Below are 21,910 nucleotides of genomic sequence, written 5' to 3'. Positions count from 1 at the left end.
TTGCTTGGGTTTGGCCTTGAACTGCAATCCTCCTGCCTCAGTCTCAGAAGTAGCTGGGATTACAGGTGTGTGCCATCACTCTGTGCAAAAGAAAATCAGAACTCTGGAGTATTCAGTTTTGCAAGCACGTTACAAAATGACGGTGCTTATGATAGGAACAGTGGGAAGACACTAGTTGTAACAAATCACCATGATTTAAGCCCCTGTGGGTCAGCAGTAGGAACCACCCAAGTGCCATTAGAAGATGCTGAGAGTGAGTGCTCCTCACAGACTCCCTTGTTTTTCATCCAGAGCCTCTTTCAGAAGGTTGGGTACTGCTTTTTTTAAGTGTAAATAGCAGCTCAGATAAGGATGCCACAGTGAAGACTAGAAGCCACTAAACCATATTAACCGAAGAAATACAGAGACAGAGAGAGGTGGCTTAAATTTTACACTTCTCAGATTATATATTTTGAGCAGAATATTGAAGTAGAGACGCAGAGCACATTTACTACTTTAATAGGTTGGTCATCATTAGAACCCCCACCCCCGTATGACAGAATTAAAACCTTTTTCTCTCCCGCTCAAATTGTTGGCATTGTATTGCTGCATGGCCATAATAGCATCAATAACAAATCAGCACCCATTGTGCACAGCAACACAATATTTATGTGCAGCTATGTGAGCATCCGAGTTTCAGCCTTCTTTTTAAAAAAGTTATTTTGGGTGTTCTCCAATCATTTTATTTGTTTATGTCCAGTCCAAATCCTCCATTGCTGGTGGGAATTTAAACTTTTACAACAACTTTGGAAACCAATCTGGCACTTTCCCAGACAATTAGGAATAGTGCTTCCTCAAGATCCAGGTATACCTCTCCTAGGCATATTTCCAAAATATGCTCAAGTATACAACAAGCACATTTGTTCAACCATGTTTGTAGTAGTTTTATTTGTAATAGCCAGAACCTGGAAACAACCCAGATGTCCCTCAATGGAGAAATGGGTACAGAAATTGTGGTACATTTACACAGTGGAATACTACTCAGCAATTAAAAACACGGAAATCATGTAATTTGCATGCAAATGGTAGGAACTAGAAAAGATCATCCTGAGTGAAGTATCCAAGAAGCAGAAAGACACACACGGTATACATTCACTTATAAGTGGATATTAGACAGATAACATAGGATAAACATACTAAAATCTGTACACTTAAAGAAGCTAAGCAAAAAGGAGGACCCTGGGTAAGATGATCAATCATAACCCAGAAAGGCAAATGAGTCAGACATCCGAAGATGAAGAAAAGAAGGAACAGGTCAGGAGCCTGTCACAGAGAGCCTTTGAAAGACTCTATCCAGCAGTGTATCAAAACATATGCTGAGACTCATAGCCAAATTTTGGGCAGGGAATCTTATGAAAGAAGGGGGAGATAGAAAGACCTGGAGGGGACAGGAGCTCCACAGGAGAGTAACAGAACCAAAAAATCTAGCACAGAGGTCTTTCTGAGACTGATACTCCAACTCAGGACCATGCATGGAGATAACCTAGAACTCCTGTACAGAGGTAGCTCATGGCAGCTCAGTGTCCAAGTGGGTTTCCTAGTAACGGGAACAGGGACTATCTTTGACATGAACTCATTGGCTGGCTCTTTGATCACCTCCCCCTGAGGGGGGAACAGCCTTACCAAGCCATATAGGAAGACAATGCAGCCAGTCCTGATGAGACCTGATAGGCTAGGGTCAGAGGGAAGCTGAGGAGGACCTCCCTTATCAGTGGACTTAGAGAAGGGCATGGGAGGAGATGAGGGAGGAAGGGTGGGATTGGGTAAGGATGAGGTAGGGGTCTACAGCTGGGATACAAAGTGAATAAACTATAATTAATAAAAAAAGTAAAAAAGAAGTGAGGGAATAAGAGTAGATTAAAAATATTTTTACAAAAAAATATCTCTATGTTGAAGGAAAATGAGATTTCTCAAAACCAGATGAATTTGTATTAAAATAAATTTATAAAGCTTACCATAAAAAAAAAAACAGTGAAACAAGTTCACCACAATCTGCTTAGACAGAAATGGCTAAATTAATCAGTGTATGGCCACCAGGAGCTATAAATAGGGGCAAGTATGGAAAACATGCTGATGGTACATGATGCAAAATTAGTACCAGGACAAAACACAGTAGATAGCCTTTCAACAAACTTAAGAAACATTTTATATAGTTTGATTTTCCTGTGAGAATGAGGTAAGCTGTTCTTTTAAAGCTTTGCATTATAATGCAGCTGAAGAGGCCCTGTGCTCCACAGACCTTCTAAATACAAACCACTGCTTCCTGGCTTTTGTTTTTATTTCAAAATGAGCTGATGTCTTTTCATTCTCTTGTTTTTATTTTTTACAGTTAGACACTTTCACCCACTTACATAATGAGAATCCCATGGGTCTGTCGTCATCCACTTTGTATGAGTAGCTACTTGAGTTTTCAAAACAATTGAATTTAGGTACTTACTTCTAGGCTGTTTACATGTCTGTTGAGGAAGTGTTTCACCTTCCATAACCATTGCTCTGCAAGAGAACCTTTGTGACTGGCCATTTCTGTGTGCATATGTGGGATAAGGAATGGGGGTTCGGTCTAAATTTTCCCTCAGCAGACTGAAGAACAAGAACCTTTAAGCACAGGCTGGCACTAGGTTGTAGTTTTTCTGAAAGTCATTGAAGGCTGGTACAGTCGGAGGGCTTTCCATGGGGTTGTAGGATTACACAGAAGAATGGTCCAAACTTTTCCAGCCATAGAACTGTATTCCAAGATTCTGAAGATATATGCGTGGTGTGCTCATGTATGTGTGTGTGTTGTGGTATGTGTATGTGTAATGAACTTCAGTTCATGTGTCCTCATATTTTTTAAAAAATAAACATATAGGCTAGCTTATTTTTATTTAATGTTCACTGTTTATATTTCTTTTAGCCCCTTTAAAAACACTATTGGTAAACACTATTGGTAACACTGTTTACAAAGCTCCTCTCTTTGTTCTATTTTATCCCAGTCACTGAGTCTTTGTAGCCAAGCAGGAGCCTGACCTCTCCCAAGTACTTGGTAACATCAGGTAAAGGAGGGACAGCTCCTTGCCTAGGTCCAGAGTAGCAGAATCATTTCCACTGTTCTTGCATTCACCCCTTTTTCCCAGTGTCGTCTTAGGCTCCCTTTCTATTCTGCTCGGGAGACTCTGTACAAACAACCAATGCTTCCGGTTCTAGCCACAAAGATAGAGCCTGCACTGAACAAATAAATACTATGGTCAAAAGGAACTATAAAGTTGGACTAAATGCACTGATGCAGTAAGTAGGGAAAGATTCCAGGGGCTGTGACCTCTGGGAAAAGAGAAACTCACCAGCCTGAGCACCATGAGACAGGTGTTTTTCAGGGCAGGAGGAAGGGGGCTATCCACTGTTGCTTTGCAAGATACAGCAGCAACTAGAAAGGGGCAGTTACACCTGTACGGAGTCACGATGAAGGTCAGCTGAGCCATCTTGTGTGGAATTTGGGGAATACAGTCCCAGAGAGGGGAACTACATCATTTCTAGGCTTGGAGTATTACCCAGCACCTCCCTAGTGAGAGCAGGGCACAACACACCAAGAAGTTTAACATGGAAGAAGTTTTCTGGGAAGAGGCTGGATTGCAGAACATATATTTCATAGTCAGGTGGGCCTGAGAAACTGGAATCTGAGGCTAAGTTGGACTAAAGAGAAAAAGACTTTAAACACGTTGAAATGTTAGTGAAGTCCAGAGAAACCATTTCAAGAGTGAGGGAAACACTTCAAGACCAAGGACAAACTGAAGCAGACCAGTTTAACAAGTCCAAGATGACTATTGGCATGACAGAGGTGACCTGCTGATACTTCATCAGCAGAAGAAGCCTATCCTGCAGAGAAGAAAATGATGTGGATATACTTTCCTAAATGATACATACCTTAAAACAAAATTATGACACTAATTTTAAAAAGAATAAAATATAGGAAAAAGAAATGAAAATAAAAGAGGAGAGAAAGAGAAGGAAGAAGCAGTATTAAGTAGTTATATGAGATTATTCAAATACTGGAACTTAACTTTCAAAGATGTAAAACTTGGTATCATTATTAATTTGGTAAATAGGAAAGTGGATACTATTTTGTAAATGATCTAAAGATCCATACATAGGATAAAATTAGTTCCTAATGTCACAACATATATACAAATCAACTCAAATAAGAGATTCTACAGAATAACATAAGTGAAAGCTTCCTGACAGTGATCTGGTCAATGATTTTTCTTTTGGATGTGGCTCTAATGCACAGAAACACCAGTAAGTAAAGACTAATTAGATTATGTCAAATTGAAAAGTGCACAGCAAAGGAAGCAACTAATGGAGTAAGAAACAAAGTGCAGAATGATCACTGCCCAAACATCTGACAGAGGTTTATATTCAAAATATTAAGAGAATTCAGACAACTAATGGCAAGAAGATGAATTAAAAATGGGCAAAGGAGTAATATATTCTTTAAAAGAAGGTATGCAAAAAGAGTAAGATATCACTCGTAATCATGGAGACACAAAATAAAACTGCAATAAGGTATCATCTTCCAGAGGCTGGGATGGCTGCTGTTATGGACCTGACAGGTGAGTATTGGTGCAGATTAGGAGAAGTGTGAATCCTTACACACTGTATGTGGGAATGGACAACAGACACTAAAGTATAGCTACCACTGATCTGAAAATTCTACCACTGGTTAGGAATGCAAATGAGCTGAGATCAGGATGTGTTAGAGTTATGTGTATGTTCATGTTCATTGTCACATTCTTCCCAACAGTCAAGACATGGGATCTACTTAAATGTCTATCAGTGAATAAAGGACATAGAGTAGGCACTTTGGAATATATTGACTCTTGATGAAGAAAGAGGTCCTGTGATTCACAGCATTGATGAATTTGAGAGTATGTGTGAGTTACAATTAGTGAAATAAGCCTGACATGATCCTGTATGATTCCACCTTTCTGTGGAATCTGGAGAAAGTTGGAATCATAGAAGTTGAGGGTAGGACAGCAGTTACTTGGGCAGGTAGGAGGTAATTTTTGCCCTTGGTCAAAGGGCAAATTTCATCTCTAAATAGAGATCGTGGTGACCATGATTAAAAATTACATACTGTACACTTGATTATTCTTGAGAGTATTTTAAATGTTTTCATGAATGAACATGAATGTAAGAAACAGGTGTTAATTAGCTTCATTTATGTATTTAATGATATATGCACATTTCACATTATGTACTTAAAACTGTCATTTTTATACAATCATGGAGAACACAAAATGCACTTTGAATTTTATGATTCAGTCTATTGCATGAGATGCACAGGAGCTAATTTTAGCAAAAGCATAACCTTTCTTAGTCAACTCTATAATTTAAACCTGGGTTTTGTTCTCATATTCAGCCCTAGCCACCTACAAGACTGCGTGGCCATAGCCACCAGGAATCTGTTCTGCTGCAGAAGTGGATTGACACTTATCCTAAAGATGTTTAGCCAATAAAATGCTTTGTATAGGAAGAGAGGTTGTCATAATAGGTAGTTAATAAATATGAACCCACCCTTGTTGGTGTTTTTGTTATAGTAGAAACAAATGGAGTACCACATACTTATCTACCATCACCTATATACCAAACCTAGAGGAAAGGATATGCAATTGCTATTTTCTATCTACCTTTCAAAAGACAGAATGATAGTGTTTACCTAAAATTTCTGCATATTATGGATTAGTCAAAACTACAGTTTGTTAAATGTCTGATAATATCTAAGCCAAGACATTGACTGTCATACAATGAGCTGCATGATCTGGTTTGCCTTTCAACAATCATTCTTATTAAGTCATTACTGTTGACACTTCCAATGAAGTCATGTTCACGATCAGCTTAAATACAGACACAGCATAGTACACATATTTTGACACAAAAGCTGTTTGTATAAACTGAAACATGAAGCAAATACATAATTGCATAAAATATTCATTATGCTTTCAGTGTGACAATCTTTGGTTGGAATTCTTTTGTGAAATTTGGTCACTTTGAGAGAAACTGGGGTAATATTTTAACAAAAAAATTAGTTTCTAGCAAATTTCCTGTTTAGCAATTGAAGGGCTGAACAGTTACACACAGTGAACTCTGACCCGCATACTTTCTCTGCAAATCCTCAAATGCTGGAGGCATCATTTTATTCCAGATCAGTGACGTATATCACTGAAACAGCAATTAGACATGAGCACGTGAAAATAAGCAAGTGAGAAACTACGCACAAATAGTACTTTCCTGGCATGCTAGCAAGGAACTACAGATTTTAGCTATTCCATCACTTAACTAGGGGCTGTATATCTTACCTGCAGAGCCTTTTAAAAGCGAGGCTATGACATTTGCCTCTGCCATTTGATTTGATTCCCAGTCCCTCCGTGCTAATTAGAAAGGGGACTTACATCGCTCTCATGACCTTCTCGAAGGTTATATGTGAGGTCGTGCTGGATGTCTTCTACGAATTTGTGTGCATACTCAGGGTAAAGGCCCAGCACCTCAAAGAGACCTTTAAGGATGATGCACTGCAGATCACAGTAGGTCAGTGCCTTCACGTCAGCATTGGTTTTGATCACTTGGTCTTTAATTGATAGATTCGCTCCAATTAAATCCCCCTTCCCTGGGAACAGTAAAAAGAAAAAGAACCATATCATTTTGAAGAAAAGCAGAACAGTCTGGAGCCCAGTCACATTGTTTGCCTTACAGAGTCTCTCAAATTATACAAGAAAGAGATTATCATGAGCCATAGCTACTTAATTTTGGCAGTACTGACAGTGGGGGCTCAATTGCTCTTTTGTTGTGTCATTTTAAATGTCAATACCTTCACATATTGTTAAATGTCCTGTGGTGGGTAAAAAAAAAAAAAAATGTCACTGTTAGTGAGCACTGGCCTAGAAGATATGGCTGGATGACTTAGGCATCACAGATCATCCATGGGCTCAAGAAACTCTCTGGCAAAATTTGGCAAACGACTTTGGACCAGTCAGTTTTTCACAGTCATTTTAACCATTCAAAGGGGTAGTAAAAACCAGTGACTTTTCTGAGTGCGAAAATGGCTCTGAGCTTCTCTGGTCAGTACATCAGGAAGCATACTGACTGGAGTGCTGGACTTCTGGCAAGAGCAGAAGTGTGATAGTCAACAGACCGGGGTTCTTTCATTTGCAAACACTCTATCCCTCTTCTGAGTCCAGAGGAAGGAGTAAGGGCTGACCCCTGTGGACCATGGTTTGCATATACCAGTGTGTAACACAGGAGCACAGCTCTCAGTTGCTGTGTTCTATGACAGTGTAAGAATGTTGTCCGCCCAGACACGAAGTGAATCGACAAAAACTAGTGTCTTAAAAGACAATTCATGGTCCCCATGTGTCCCAATCCCCCTTGATGTGTGGCAGCAGCCTTGCTGTCTGTAGTGCTATTGTCTTCAGCACTGCTGTCTACGGTATACCGCTGTCTATAGTAATCAGGGTGCCTTCTGGGCGCTAACTTGCTTGATAACATTTGTTGATGAACTAATATTGGACAATTTTATTGTTTAAATCCTTTAAGTGATTTCAAGAGTTGATAGTATAAAAAAAAGAAATAACTTCAAGTATCAAAAAAATCACTGACTTTAACTTCTGATGTACTTTAGACACAGCCACAAAGTAACTCAGAAGCCAACAAAAGATGTGAAGAGACCCTTAATTCTTAGACAAACAGGCTGGAGGTTACAGGAGCAGGAGTGTGTTCACAGAAAGCACTAGGCACTGGTGTTAACTCAGGTTTCTAGTGAGAGGCTTCTGAGTCTGTCCACAGAGAACATCATTCCCAGGCACTAACTATGATTACCTGAATTGCCTTTTTGCTATGTTGTAAGCAACGGAGACAAATTGCTGTACAGTCCTCAGTTCCAAGGAAGACATGCCACTGAAATCTTATCAAGTGAGCTGGGGAGATGGCTCAGCAGTTAAGAGCACTGGCTGCTCTTCCAGAGGTCCTGGGTTCTATTTCTATGTGGTGGTTCACAACTATCTATAGAATCCAATTCCCTTTCCTGACATACAGACATGCATGTACACAGAGCACTCAAATACTTAAACATTTTTTTTCGAGACAGGGTTTCTTTGTGTAGCCTTGGTGTCCTGGACTCATTTTGTAGACTAGGTTGACCTCAAGCTCACAGAGATCAGCCTGACTCTGCCTCCCCAAGTGCTGGGATTGAAGGCATATGCCACCATGCCCACTTAATAAAGAAATTTTTGAAAGAAATGTTATCAAAAAAACTGACCTACCTCCACATTCAGTTATGTTTTGAATTTCTAAGTTTTCATACTTTATTGTGCTCAATATTTTTGCAACAAAATTTCTGGCACGAAACTCATAAAAGTCTATTCTATTTAATTTGTCAGTAAAAATATATGATATTAATCACATATGCTTGAGATATTAAAATGTGTATAAAATAAAAATTGAAAGTAAATAATTGAATTATATGAAATATTAACATCAATTAATATTTTATTAACTATGAAATTGAGTCTACTTAGTCAGAAGGAAAAGAAAATTCTGTAGAGTATAATTTTAGCCTTTGAAGATGACAAACAGCCACATTGTCTATCAGAATTAAGCCTGACTTATTGGTATCACTAATATTGCTCAATTTAACATTATATTTTCTGTATATTTTGTGAAAAATCTACACTGTTACATAATAAATGTAAAACTGAGAATGGACATAAGATATAATCCCGGCCAGGAAGTCATCTGTACAGCGATTCTTTACATTTGTTTATTTGAGAATGATTATCAGGATAGTGTCATATAGGAGATTAAATTAGGCCAGGGACATTTCAAGGAGCACTAAGGCCACTAGACTTTCATATTTATGGTTTCTGTCACATGACTAAAGAATACCACCAATATATAGCTAAATTTGGCACCTTGAAAATAATTCTTGTTTTATTTTTGGATTTAGGGTATGTTCATGGAGCACTGGTAATAATCTTGAGCCTCACATTGAGCTCTGGTTAGGTCTCAGTAACTGCTCTGTGGACTCCTCCTTTCTTTTGTTGAGATTCATGAACTAATGTCTTAACTACTCCAGGTCTCAGTATCCTTATTTCTGAAAGAAAAGAATTATTTTTGTGCCCCTTAAAGATCGTGGGTAGTCTCTATGTTTTCAGAGCTGGTCTGTCTTTGGGCATCAACAATAATAAAATGGGAAGTTGAATTAATTACACAGAGAAAGATAAATATCACTGCTTATTATGCATTGCTATATCTTGTCAAACACCAATGGAAAGAATAGTGAGAACACAGTAACTGGAATAAAGTTCTAAAAGGTGAAAAGAGTCTATCTTCATAACAATTTCCCATGACAGCTCTCTCCAGGAATGCTTTCTGTGTTGATTGGAAGATGGTGTTGCTTGCTTCTTCCTCACCAGACCACTAATTTATTTCAATGGCAGAATGAAATGCTGTTAAGTAACTAGACGCAAAATTAAAACTGTATGGTTAGTAAATCAGCACGGGCTAAATCAGCCACATAAAATAATTTATGATGAAGAAAGTTACATCTTTCCATTGACGTGGCAATCTTGGACTTTCACTTGTGCGGGGCACCAGTATCACATCACAGGTTAGAATGGTAATTCAACAAGCTGATCTTACACCACTTAGTATAGATATGTACATATTTATTCATAGTGGGATTAGAGAAGAAAAATATCATCATAAAAAAATCACAATTTATGGAGAAATTTGGGGCATGGTGCAAAGCAGCAGTGGAGTAAATCTTTCAACAATAAGTAATTACTTAATTATAAAAATTATTAATGCTAAAATATGTTTTATAAGCTACAGCAGTCACATAAAAGCCATTAAATTTGCACCTTTTTCACTCTAATGTAATAGATGATGCCTTAGTCTTCCATTCCTAAAAGTGCTGTTTATCAACAAATTTAAAAGTGGAGAAGAATTAACGAGAAAAGCTTGACTATTTTTAAGTAGTGTATTGTATCTGCTTGAATGTATGTCATACCATAAGGTTTTGAAAAACTGGCCAGATGCTCTTTCAAAATGAGGATGTGTCAATAAGCAAATCAACAAGCTATAAAAGTTTTATTGGTACTAGGGAAACTCACCGGAAAATATGATGTAAACAATGTTTTGGAAGCAAATTAGAATTAATGTCAATTCTAAGTCAGAATTACAAAATGGTAGAATGACTGTTCTTTAACTTTGCAAATTGAGAAGAAGAAGGGACCATGTTAGCGTTTCTGTACTTATGTCAAGGAGAACATCACAGGTAGTTAATAAAAACTGAGCCAAATCTTGAAAGGCAATGTCCCCTTTCCTCTTTTACTGAAAGTGAAGTCCACATGAAGCAGCGAAAGCTACAGGCTTTGCCAGCCCTCTGCCTCCAGCTCTTCTCCTTCAGTTAAGGCAGTCATGCTATCATAGTCTGTTATCTATGCTGTAACACAATGCAGCTAAGGTACCATCACAACAGAAATTCATTTCTGATGATTCTGCAGCTGAAAAATCAAGACCAGGGCTTTGGCAGGTTCAGCATCTAATAAGAACTAACTTTCTATTTTCTACCTGTTGACTTATCCTTGTGATATCAGGGTAGAAAAAGCCAGGTGACTCTTTGAGCTTCTTTATAATCCCATTTTGGAAGGTAGTAATCACATCCTAGGTTCCCACCTCTTAATTTCATCATGTCAAGGACTGGACTTCAGGACATGAATTTATAAAACACAATCAGGTTTGACAAGATTTCAAGACTTCATAGTGGACCTAAGATGCAAGCAATTATCACTTCTCTCTTCCAAAATATAAGCTATATTGAAGCTTACCACCTTAGCAGCAGGCTGACAGTATTGACATACGATGATATATATTCTTTAGACAAGGGAGGCTCAGTTTCCTTTTGTTCAGAATTTGGAATATTTTTTGGGGGGGAAATAGAAAATGCTTTTACATCTGTGTCTACATTCTGTGAAAGTTTAAATGTTCCATGTGTCAAAATACTTTGCAAGGGGTTGTCACAAATCAGGTCCTTAGAAAATTACAACAAAAAGTACTGCATTAACCATTTACTGACAGGTACTGGCGTGATGCTAGACACTGGGGTAAAACATTGCTTCTTGACAGGTACCTCGGATTTATCTGATGTTCACTGCCATGGAAGCTTCTCTATCTTGCCCTTCTCTTGAGTTTAATCCCCATAAGGGTAAAACTTCTGGCAATTTCTGTTCTGCCACATTTTTAGTGCTTAGACCATTGTCCAATAAGGATTGGTTGAATAAACAATTGAAAGCAAATTTGAAAAGAAACTCACATAAAATGGGAAAAGGAATTTTTCTCTATAAACCCATATACCATCTTCTGCCAGCGGCCCTTTTTATTTCAATAAAAAAGAAAAACTTATGTCTAGTATTTGAAGTCAACATCATGGCACCGTGTTTCCACAGTTATCAGTTTTCTTTGAGGAAGTAAAAGGAGGCTGTGTCACCCTAGCAGTGATAGGTTAATGGTTGTGATGAAGTTTGTTATTGAAATTAAATTACTTTCCCTTTCTTTCTGGCACAGATAAAACTTAATACTAATGTTATTTGGACTGGCTCTCCACAAAATACAGAAATTCTTCATGAAAACAGAGCTGCTTATTAATACCTCCTTTCCTACTTTGTATTCCTCATACTCCACCATAAAATATCAGAGAAACTTTTCAGCCAAAACCTACCTAGAATAGCCAACACCATGCTGTCTTTAAGAACCTCCATAGAACCTGAGCACACAAAGTAGATGGCCTGCAAAGCATCTCCCTGGCGCAGCAGATACTCTCCTGGAGCACAGAATGAAGTTTTGATGTGGAGAGACAGAGACCTGAGGCAGCCCCTGCTGGCACATTCAAATAGGGACAACTGTAAGATCTCCTTGTTCAGATGCATTGTGATGTCAGAGCGCAGCTCATCTGGAAAGTCTTTCAAAAGCTAGGGAAGAGGAGAGAGAGAAAATTATGGTGATTGGCTCCATATCAGTGGCACTCTTCCTACTTGGGTCAACTGCATTGTATAAGAGGAGGTTGAAATATTCTCTGAGATTTCTTCTGTACAAATTCCAGGGCTATATGTTGATTCTGACCTTCATTATATACCACAGAAGACTCACTGATAATAAACCTGAAGAAATTTTATGAATCTCTGAAATATCCTAGTAAAAAAGCTTTAAATACTTCTATCAAGTCTTCTATTGGGATAGATATAGGAACTTGGACTCTCTGGCCTTTATTAACATGTCATGATCATATGCAGAGATCAAATTATCACTTAAAACACTGATTATTAAGTTTCAAAATGAGAGCATATGAAGTATTTGTCTTTCAGAGTCTGTCTTATTTCACTTAATATATTGATCTCTAGTTCTACTCATTCATGCCCTGAAAATGTTATAATTTCATTTTCTTCATGGTGAATAAAATTTCATTGAGGTGTTTGGAGAGCACAGTGCAAGAGGAGGACACAAAAATACAGAATGTATAAAAATGCATTATTTTGTAAGTTAATTCAAAGAATAGTTGGTTACTTGGTTACTGGATTGGTTGATGTGTTGGTGGACTAGTTGGTTGATCTACACAGTGTCTTGCCCAGTGGTTGTTTGGGGCTGTTTTTTGAGTTCTACAAATATCATTTTGCCCATATTTTGTTATTTTTAACTTTATGGATCAGCATAGCAAGTTTACATTGAGTATTCACCTAACATTATGACATTAAACTGTCATAAGAATGAATCATTTAAAAAACACAATGAGAATGAAAATAGTTGCAAATTCTTATAAAACCCTGTCATCACAGAGTGGCATTGTGAAAACATCAATCACGATGTATAAAGGAAGGTGAGTTGTAGGTCCATGAGGGATGAAAGACAAAGAGATAAAGAGGCCAATAAATCTGTCTGTCTGTTTGTCTCTCTCATGCCTGCATTAGAACACCTTGCCTTTACCTGACAGGTATACTTTCTGTCTGAAAATGACAGCAAAAGAAATGCACATTACCTCATTTGAATCTATCCCATTGTTGACCGACCAGGTTGTCTGAAAGTACTCAAGCATTCTCTGCTTGAGCTGCTGGGGTAGGTGATGCACACGGATAAAGTCCTTTAGGTCCTTGGTTCTAGTGTGATACAGACTCCATCTAGAGTACATCCTCTGTATGATGGCAGTCACATTCCCAAACACCAAGGCATGCATCAGGGCTAGAAAGCACAACAGAACACAAGATAGTAAGACAGAGGCCAGGTTAACATACAAGTCTATTTCGTGGATGGGTTAAAGTAAAGCACGCCTTCGTGGTCATACTGATATGATTCCACCACTAGGAGCACATGGGCATAACCACTCTGTCATAGGCACATCCCAAAACTGTCATTTTGCCTTCCCATGGCCTGATCCAAATAAAAATAACTTTAAAAGTAATAATATTTGAAGTAGACCTTTTGACATTCATGGAGTCTGTTAGCTGCCATTCTGGATCTAAACTTTGAACTCTGTCAACATAAGTATTATTTTAGTAGTTACACATAGTTTAGTAGTTATGATGCAGTTCTCAGGAGTTAAGGTATAAATTTACACTTAGCAATTAGTATATTGCATTAACATTGATTTTTAAAAAGCCTATTATAATAACTGGGTAGTCACTGTTGGAATTTTTGTTTTATAGACCAAAAATCATCACATTAAGGGCTCAAGATATAGCTCAGTGGCATAGTACTTGCTGAAGTCATTTACGGCCTTGGGTTTGATTCTATGAACCAAAAAAGCAAGTAAATAAAAGTAGTTACAAAATATTAAAAATTATCCATTCACATTACTATTAAGACAGTTACTATAAATGTGACGATTGACTGAGGAGTGGGAAGCTGAGGCAATTAGGAGTCCAATTTTGATCCTCACCTCACCTGCAACCACTTTAATTTTAATGGAGATAGCTCAAAAATTGCGACCATGAAAGACACAAAAGAATATGTTGAGTGGAGGGTGACAAGATGGTGGCGCCAGGAGGACACTGCTTCTGAGAAGCAGAACAATATCTTTCGTACAGCAACCAAGAGACTGAAATCTGGGCCCTAAAACAACAGCAATCTTGTTTCCCAGGTGAGAGAAAACTCCACAGTGTGGGAATCAATTGGGTCCACCTTCAGGTCACCCAGCCAGAACCCAGAAGAAATCCCAGGTCATGCAGGCACTTGGTCGCCAGACCAGAGCCAAATGCCTGCCTGTCCTGATCACCTTCCCAGGCTGAACAGCGGACACAAAAACACCAGAGACTGGGAATCCCAGTCGCGAGAAAAACCCACAGGGAAGGAAGGAAACGGGACTGACCTCGGGTCACCCAGTCTATCCCTGGAAAAAGTCTGGCAGAATGGCGGGCACAAACTGCCATCACTGAACTGGGCTCCAACTTTGAGCACAGAGACTTGCTACATGCCCAGCTCTCCGTCGTCACAGACAGAGCTGTGCGCCCCAGGGCATCAGAGACTGGGAGTCCCTGCCGGGAGAAAACCCCACAAGGAAGGAAGCAAACAGGGACTGACTTACGTCACCCAGTATATCCCTGGAAAAGGTCCTGCAGACCAGCGGGTGCATGCGCTGCCAGCCCAGAAACCTGCTGTGCACCAACTATTCCTCACAGACAGAACTGTGCGCCCCAGGGCACCAGGGAGTCTCAGTCGGGAGAAAACCCCACAGGGAGGGAGACAGCTTAGAGCACTCAGCCGAGCCCCCTCCCCCCAACACACACGGGAAAATTTCCAGGAAAAGGTCTCAGACTCCTGCCCAGTCTCCAGCTGGGAGCCACCACCCACCAGCCTCTGTGCACTCTACGCCAACCCAAACACCACAGACTGGGCCTTCCTGTTGGGAGAAACCCCATGGTAGGGGAAACACCTGGCCCTACCTCAGGACACCTAGCTCTGGAAAAGTTTCTGGCTATCCACAGGCTCCTGACTGTAGCCTCCAGCTGCACGCATGAGAGCAGAGCACACCTGCCATTGACTACCACTACTGCTTGGGTACTGGAGCACAGAGCTCCAACCTCAGACCTACAGAAGCCTAGGATCCCCAAGATCAATTCCCAGAACTGCTCCAAGGGGAAGCCAGTTATGTGTAATTAAACTGACCAAACCCTGGGGCACCCAGATTATAGCAGCAGCTCACTAAATTTACAGCAAGAAACCCAGAAGCAGGGCAGCTATCTCCAGGAATTCTCTGGCTGAGAGGAGAACCCTCTTGACTAACAAGGATCACAGTTACCACTCAGGTCTGTACGCCTGAGGCGAGCTATGGCAATTCCTGAAAAACACCGGCCATTCAGTGACCATACCCGAAAAGCTGAGGAGGCTTCCTTCAGGAAAAACCACCTTCCTGCCAAGGGGATTCTCTCCACCACAGGATTCCAGGAACCACCAGAAAGTAACCCCCAACACCTAAGATAGTCCAATGGGTAGAGGCCAGTGTAAAACGTCAACCAACAAAAGACAGAGCAATATGGCATCTCCAGAACCCAGCTATCCAGGAGTAAGCAGCTGTGGACACCCCAGCATAATTGAAATTCAAGAAGATGACCTAACATCTATGTTTATGAAGAGGATAATAAAGGAAACAAAAAAAATGCATAAAGAACTAGAGGAAGATAAAGACAAACAGATTATGGCCATCCATAAAGAAATACAGGAAGTTGCAGCCAAACAGTTTGTGGCCTTTAGAGAGGAAATACTTAAATAACTAAATGAAATAAAAGAAACAGAGGATTGTTCAAATAGACAGCTGAAGAAATTGAAGGAAAAACAGGAAAATAGTCAGACAGGTGAAGGAAATCAACAAAACAGCTCAAGATCTGAAGATAGAATTGGAAAATTAAAGAAAACACAAATGGAGGAAATTGTGGAGAGAAAGAACTTAGGGAAGAAAGCAGGAACTACAGAAGTAAGCATAACCAATAGACTGCAAGAGATGGAAGAAAGAATCTCAGGTGTGGAAGATACAATGGAAGAATTTGATCTATCTATCAAAGAAAATGTTAAATCCAAAAAACTCCTGATACAGACCATGCAAGAAATCCAAGACAATATGAAAAGACAAAACCTAAGAATAACAGGTATAGAGGAAAAAGAAGATTCCCTCCTCCAGGACCCAGAAAATATTTTCAACAAAATCATTGAAGAAAATTTCCCCAACTTAAAGGAGAGGCCTATAAGAATACAAGAGTCCTACAGAACACCCAATAAATTAGACCAGAAAAGAAAATCCTCCTGCCACATAATAATCAAAACAGTAAGTATACAAAACAAAGAAAAAAATATTAAAAGCTGCAAGGGAAAAAGGCCAAGTAACATATAATGGCAAACCAATCAGAATCACACCTGACTTCTCATAACAGACTATGAAAGCCAAAAGGTCCTGGACGGATATCATGCAGACCTAAGAGAACACGGATGTCAACACAGGCTACTCTACCCAGCAAAATTCTCAGTCTTCATAGACAGAGAAAACAAGGATTTTCAATGACAAAAACAACAAGGATACCTACACACAAATCCAGTGTTACAGAAGATACTAGAACGAAAAGTACAACCCAAGAAACCTAACTGCTTTCAAGAAAACACAGGAAATAATTAACCTCACTACAGTAAAACAAAAAGTTAGAAGGGACACAAACTTACTACCACAGCCAACATCAAAATCAAAGGATCTAACAGCCACAGGTCATTAATCTCTCACAACATCAATGGACTCAATTCTCCAATAAAAAGACACAGACTAACAGAATGGATGCATACACAAGACCCAGTAATCTGTTGCATACTAGAAACACACCTAAGTCACAAAGATAGACATTACCTGAGGGTGAAGGGCTGGAAGATGGTTTTCCAAGCAAATGGACCCAAGAAGCAAGCAGGAGTAGCCATTCTAATATCTGATAAAATAGATTTTCAACCAAAATTAATCAAAAGAGATGGGGAAGGTCATTTCATGCTCATCAACTGAAAATTCCATCAAGAAGACAACACAATCCTGAACATCTATGCCCCAAATACAAGGGCACCCACATATGTAAAAGAAACATTGATAAAATTTAAACCACACATAGATTGCCACACATTAATAGTGGGAGACTTCAACACCACACTCTCAACAAAGTACAGGCCAACAAAACAGAAATTAAACAAAGAAACAATGCCTCTAACAGAGGTATGAATTAAATGGACCTAACAGACATTTACAGAACCTTACACCCAAACACAAAAGAATTTACTTTCTTCTCAGCACCTCATGGAACCTTCTCCAAAATATGCCATATGGTTGGTTACAAAGCGAGACTCAACAGATACAAGATTGAAATAATCTTTTTTACCCTATCTGATCACCATGGAATAAAGCTGGACTTCAACAACAACAGAAATAGCAAAAGCCTACACACACATGGAAACTGAACAACTTACTACTAAATGACAGCTGAGTCAGGGAAGAAATAAAGAAAGAAATTAAACTCTTCCTAGAACTCAGTGAAAATGAAGACACAACATACCCAATCTTTTTTTTTCTATATTCATGATTTATTTTTGTATTGTGAGTAAGGCACACTTGGCCTCTCACCTTGAATCCTTGTGTCTTCTAATAGAATATATGGAAATATGACAGGATGATTTGTTAGCCACAACTTACCCAGTCTTATGGGACACAATGAAAGCAATACTAAGAGGAAATTTCATAGCACCAGGTGCCTTCAAGAAGAAATTCAAGACATCTCATGCAAGCAACTTAATGGCTCAACTAAAAGCCATAGCAAAAAAATAAATAAATAAATAAAGAAGCAGACACACCAAAAGGAGTAGATGGCTGGAAATAACCAAACTCAGGGCTAAAATCAATAACTTAGAAACAAGTAAAACAATTCAAAGAATCAATGAAACCAAGAACATCAACAACATAGACAAACACTTAGCTAAACTAACTAAAAGGCAGAGAGACACCATCCAAGTCTACAAAATCAGAAATGAAAAGGGGACATAACTACAGACACTGAGGAAATCCAAAAGTCTATATGCCACAAAATTTGAAAATCTAAATGAAATGGACAATTTTCTTGATCGATTTGACTTACCAAAGCTGAATCTGGACCAGGTAAATCAATTAAATAGTCCTATATCCTTCTATATTCCTTCTAAGGAAATAGAAGCGGTCATCAAAAGTCTCCCACCCCAAAAAAGTCCAGGACCAGATGGTTTCAGTGCAGAATTCTACCAGACTTTCAAAGAAGAGCTAACTCCATTTCTCTTCAAACTATTCCACAAAATAGAAACAGAAGGAACACCACCAAACTCATTCTATGAAGCCATAGTCACCTTGGTACCTAAACCTCACAAAGACCCAACAAAGAGAGAATTTCAGGCCAATCTACCTTATGCACATTGATGCAAAAATACTCAACAAAACACTTGCAAACTGAATACAAGAACACATCAAAGATATCATCCACTATGACCAGTAGGCTTCATCGCAGGTATGCAGGTATGGTTCAATTTATGGAAATCTATCAATGTGATCCACCATATTAAAAAACTAAAAGAAAAAAACCACATGATAATCTCCCTAGATGCTGAAAAAGCATTTGACAAAATCCAACATCCATTCATGTTTAAAGTCTTGGAGAGATCAGGGATACAAGGCACATATCTAAACATAGTAAAGGCAATATACAGCAAGCCTATAGCCAACATCAAACTGAATGGAGAGAAACTTAAAGCAATACCACTGAAATCAGGGACAAGGCAAAGCTGTCCACTCTCTCCATATCTCTTCAACATAGTGCTGGAAGTCCTTGCTAGAGCAATAAGACAGTTGAAGGAGATCAAGGGGATACAAATTGAAAAGGAAGAAGTCAAATTATCACTATTTGCAGATGATATGATAGTATGCCTGAGTGACCCCAAAAACTCTACCAGGGAACTCCTACAGCTGATAAACACCTTCAGCAAAGTGGCAGGATACAAAATTAACTCAAAAAAATCAGTAGCACTCCTGTATCCAAAAGACAAAAGGGCTGAGAAAGAAATTAGGGAAATAACACCCTTCACAATAGCCACAAAGAATATAAAGTACCCTGGGGTAACCTTAATCAAGCAAGTCAAAGACTTGTATGAAAAAAATTTCAAGTCTCTGAAGAAAGAAATAGAAGAAGATATTAGAAGATGGAAAGATCTCCCATGCTCATGGCTGGGCAGCATTAACATAGTAAAAATGACCATCTTACCAAAAGCAATCTACAGATTCAATGCAATTGCCATCAAATTACCAACACAATTCTTCACAGACCTGGAAAGAAAAATTCTCACCTTCAGATGAAACAAGAAGAAACCCAGAATTGCTAAAACAATCCTCTGCAATAAAAGATCTTCTGGAGGTATCTCCATCCCTGATCTTACGTTGTACTATAGAGCAACGGTTTTAAAAACTGCATGGTACTGGCATAGAAACATAATGGTGGATCAATGGAACCAAACAGAGGACCCAGAAATAAACCCACACACTTATGGACACCTGATCTTTGACAAAGATGCCAAAACCATACAATGTTGAAAAGATAGCATCTTCCACAAATGGCACTGGTCTAACTGGATGTCTACATGTAGAAAAATGCAAATGGATCCACACTTATCACCTTGCACAAAACTAAAGTCCAAGTGGATCAAAGACCTCAACATAAAGCCAGACACATTAAATCAGTTAGAAGAAAAAGAGGGAAAGAGCCTTGAACTCATTGGTACAGGAGAGAACTTCCTGAACAGAACACCAAGAGCACAGGCTCTAAGATCAACAATCAATAAATGGGACCTCATGAAACTGAAAAGCTTCTGTAAAGCAAAGGACACTGTCATCAAAACAAAATGAATGCCTACAGATTGGGAAAGAGTCTTTACCAATTCTCTATCAAAGCACTAAAGAAGCTGTAAAGCAGCAAACCAAGTAATCCAATTAAAAAATGGGGAACAGAGCTAAACAGAGAATTCTTGATAGAGGAATATCAAATGGCAGAGAAACACTTAAAGAAATGCTCAACATCCTTAGCCAACAGAGAGATGCAAATCAAAACGACCCTGAGATTTCACCTTATACCCATCAGAATGGCCAAGATGAAAAACTCAAGTGTCAACACATGCTGGAGAGGTTGTGGAGAAAGGGGAACCCTCCTCCACTGCAGGCGGGAATGTAAGCTTGTACAACCACCTTGGAAATCAATCTGGCACTTTCTCAGACAACTTGGAATAGCGCTTCCTCAAGATCTAGCCATACCACTCCTAGGCATATACCCCAAAGAGGCTCAAGTACACAACGGGCACACCTGTTCAACCATGTTTGTATCAGCTTTATTTGTAATAGCCAGAAGCTGGAAACAGCCCAGATGCCCCTCAACTGAAGAATGGATGCAGAAATTGTGGTACATCTACACAATGGAGTATTACTCAGCAACGAAAAACAAGGAAATCATGAAATTTGCAGGTAAATCGTGGGAACTGGAAAAGATCATCCTGAGTGAGCTATTCCAGAAACAGAAAGACACACAGTATATACTCACTCATATGGACCTATAATATAGGATAAACCTACTACAATTTTTGCACCTAAAGAAATTAATAAAGAGGTAAGACTCTTGCTAAAATGCTCAATTCCCATCCAGAAAGACAAAGAGGGATAGACATCAGAAGAAAGAGAAAGAGGGAACAAGTCAGGAGCCTGCCACATAGGGCCTCTGAAAGGCTCTGCCCTGCAGACTATCAAAGCAGATGCTGAGACTTATGGCCAACTGTTGGGCAGAGTGCATGGAATCTTATGTAAGAAGTGGGAAATAGTAAGATCTGGAGAGGACAGGAACTCCACATTGAGAGTAACAGTGCCAAAATATCTGAGCAGTGGGGTTTTTCCTGAGACTGATACTCCAACCAAGGACCATGCATGGAGATAACCTAGAACCCCTGCATAGATGTAGCCCATGGCAGTTTAGTGTCCAAGTGGGTTCCATTGTAATAGGAACAGGGCCTGTCTCTGACATGAACTGATTGGCCTGCTCTTTGATCACCTCCCCCTGAGTACTGAGCAGCCTTACCATGGCACAGAGGAAGACAATGCAGCCACTCCTGATGAGACCTGATAGACTAAGATCAGAAGGAAGGAGAGGAGGTCCTCCTCTATCAGTGGACTTGGGGAGGGATATGTGTGGAGAAGGGGGAAGGAAGGTGGGATTTGGAGGGGAGGAGGTAGGGACTTATGGGGGGGATACAAAATGAATAAAGTGTAATTCATAAAAATTAAAAAAAAAAACTTAAAAAAAAAGAATATGTTGAAACTCAGGTGTTTGATGTGGAGGCTCTGTCACTGTTCCGGTAAAGCAGCCCACTACTTACATAGGATCATTTGTTTCAGTCAAGTTTGTCACCTGGTTGACACTTGTTTTGATTTCATTTGTGTTTATAAGGTAAAATATCCAGTTCAGCTTAAATTTGCAAGTCACAGTCCATCATTGTGGGGAAATCGAGGCAGGAAATTCAAAGAGCTAGTCACATCACATCCACAGTCAAGAGTAGGGCCTAATGAATGCATACATGATAGCATACTTGCTTGATTTCTGCACACAGTTCACGACCCCCTGCTTAGAGAATGGTATCATCCACAATGGGCTGGGTCTTACTACATCCATTAACAAATTCCCCACATACATGTTCACAAGCCAACCAGATCTAGACAATCCATCCTGAGGCTCTCTTCCCAAGTGACTCTGGATTATGTCAAGCTGACTATGAAAGATGATCATCA

The 21,910-nt window shown here is 39.3% G+C and overlaps 1 protein-coding gene across 1 annotated transcript in view; it reads right to left on the bottom strand.

Moving 5' to 3' along the window:
- The window catches only part of Kcnh8 (potassium voltage-gated channel subfamily H member 8), a 427,312-nt gene that overhangs the window by 59,713 nt on the left and 345,689 nt on the right, over positions 1-21,910 (bottom strand). The window contains exons 9-11 of the mRNA XM_055614910.1: positions 13,097-13,296; positions 11,786-12,035; positions 6,462-6,676 (exon numbers count right to left, since the gene is read on the bottom strand). Coding sequence (XP_055470885.1) covers positions 6,462-6,676; positions 11,786-12,035; positions 13,097-13,296 — 665 coding nt within the window. The remainder of the gene's footprint in view (positions 1-6,461; positions 6,677-11,785; positions 12,036-13,096; positions 13,297-21,910) is intronic.

The sequence above is a fragment of the Psammomys obesus genome, unplaced genomic scaffold, assembly GCF_907164565.1.
Source record: "Psammomys obesus unplaced genomic scaffold, mPsaObe1.curated_primary_1811, whole genome shotgun sequence".
Lineage (NCBI taxonomy): Eukaryota > Metazoa > Chordata > Mammalia > Rodentia > Muridae > Psammomys > Psammomys obesus.
This window is presented reverse-complemented; position numbering and strand designations above follow the sequence as displayed.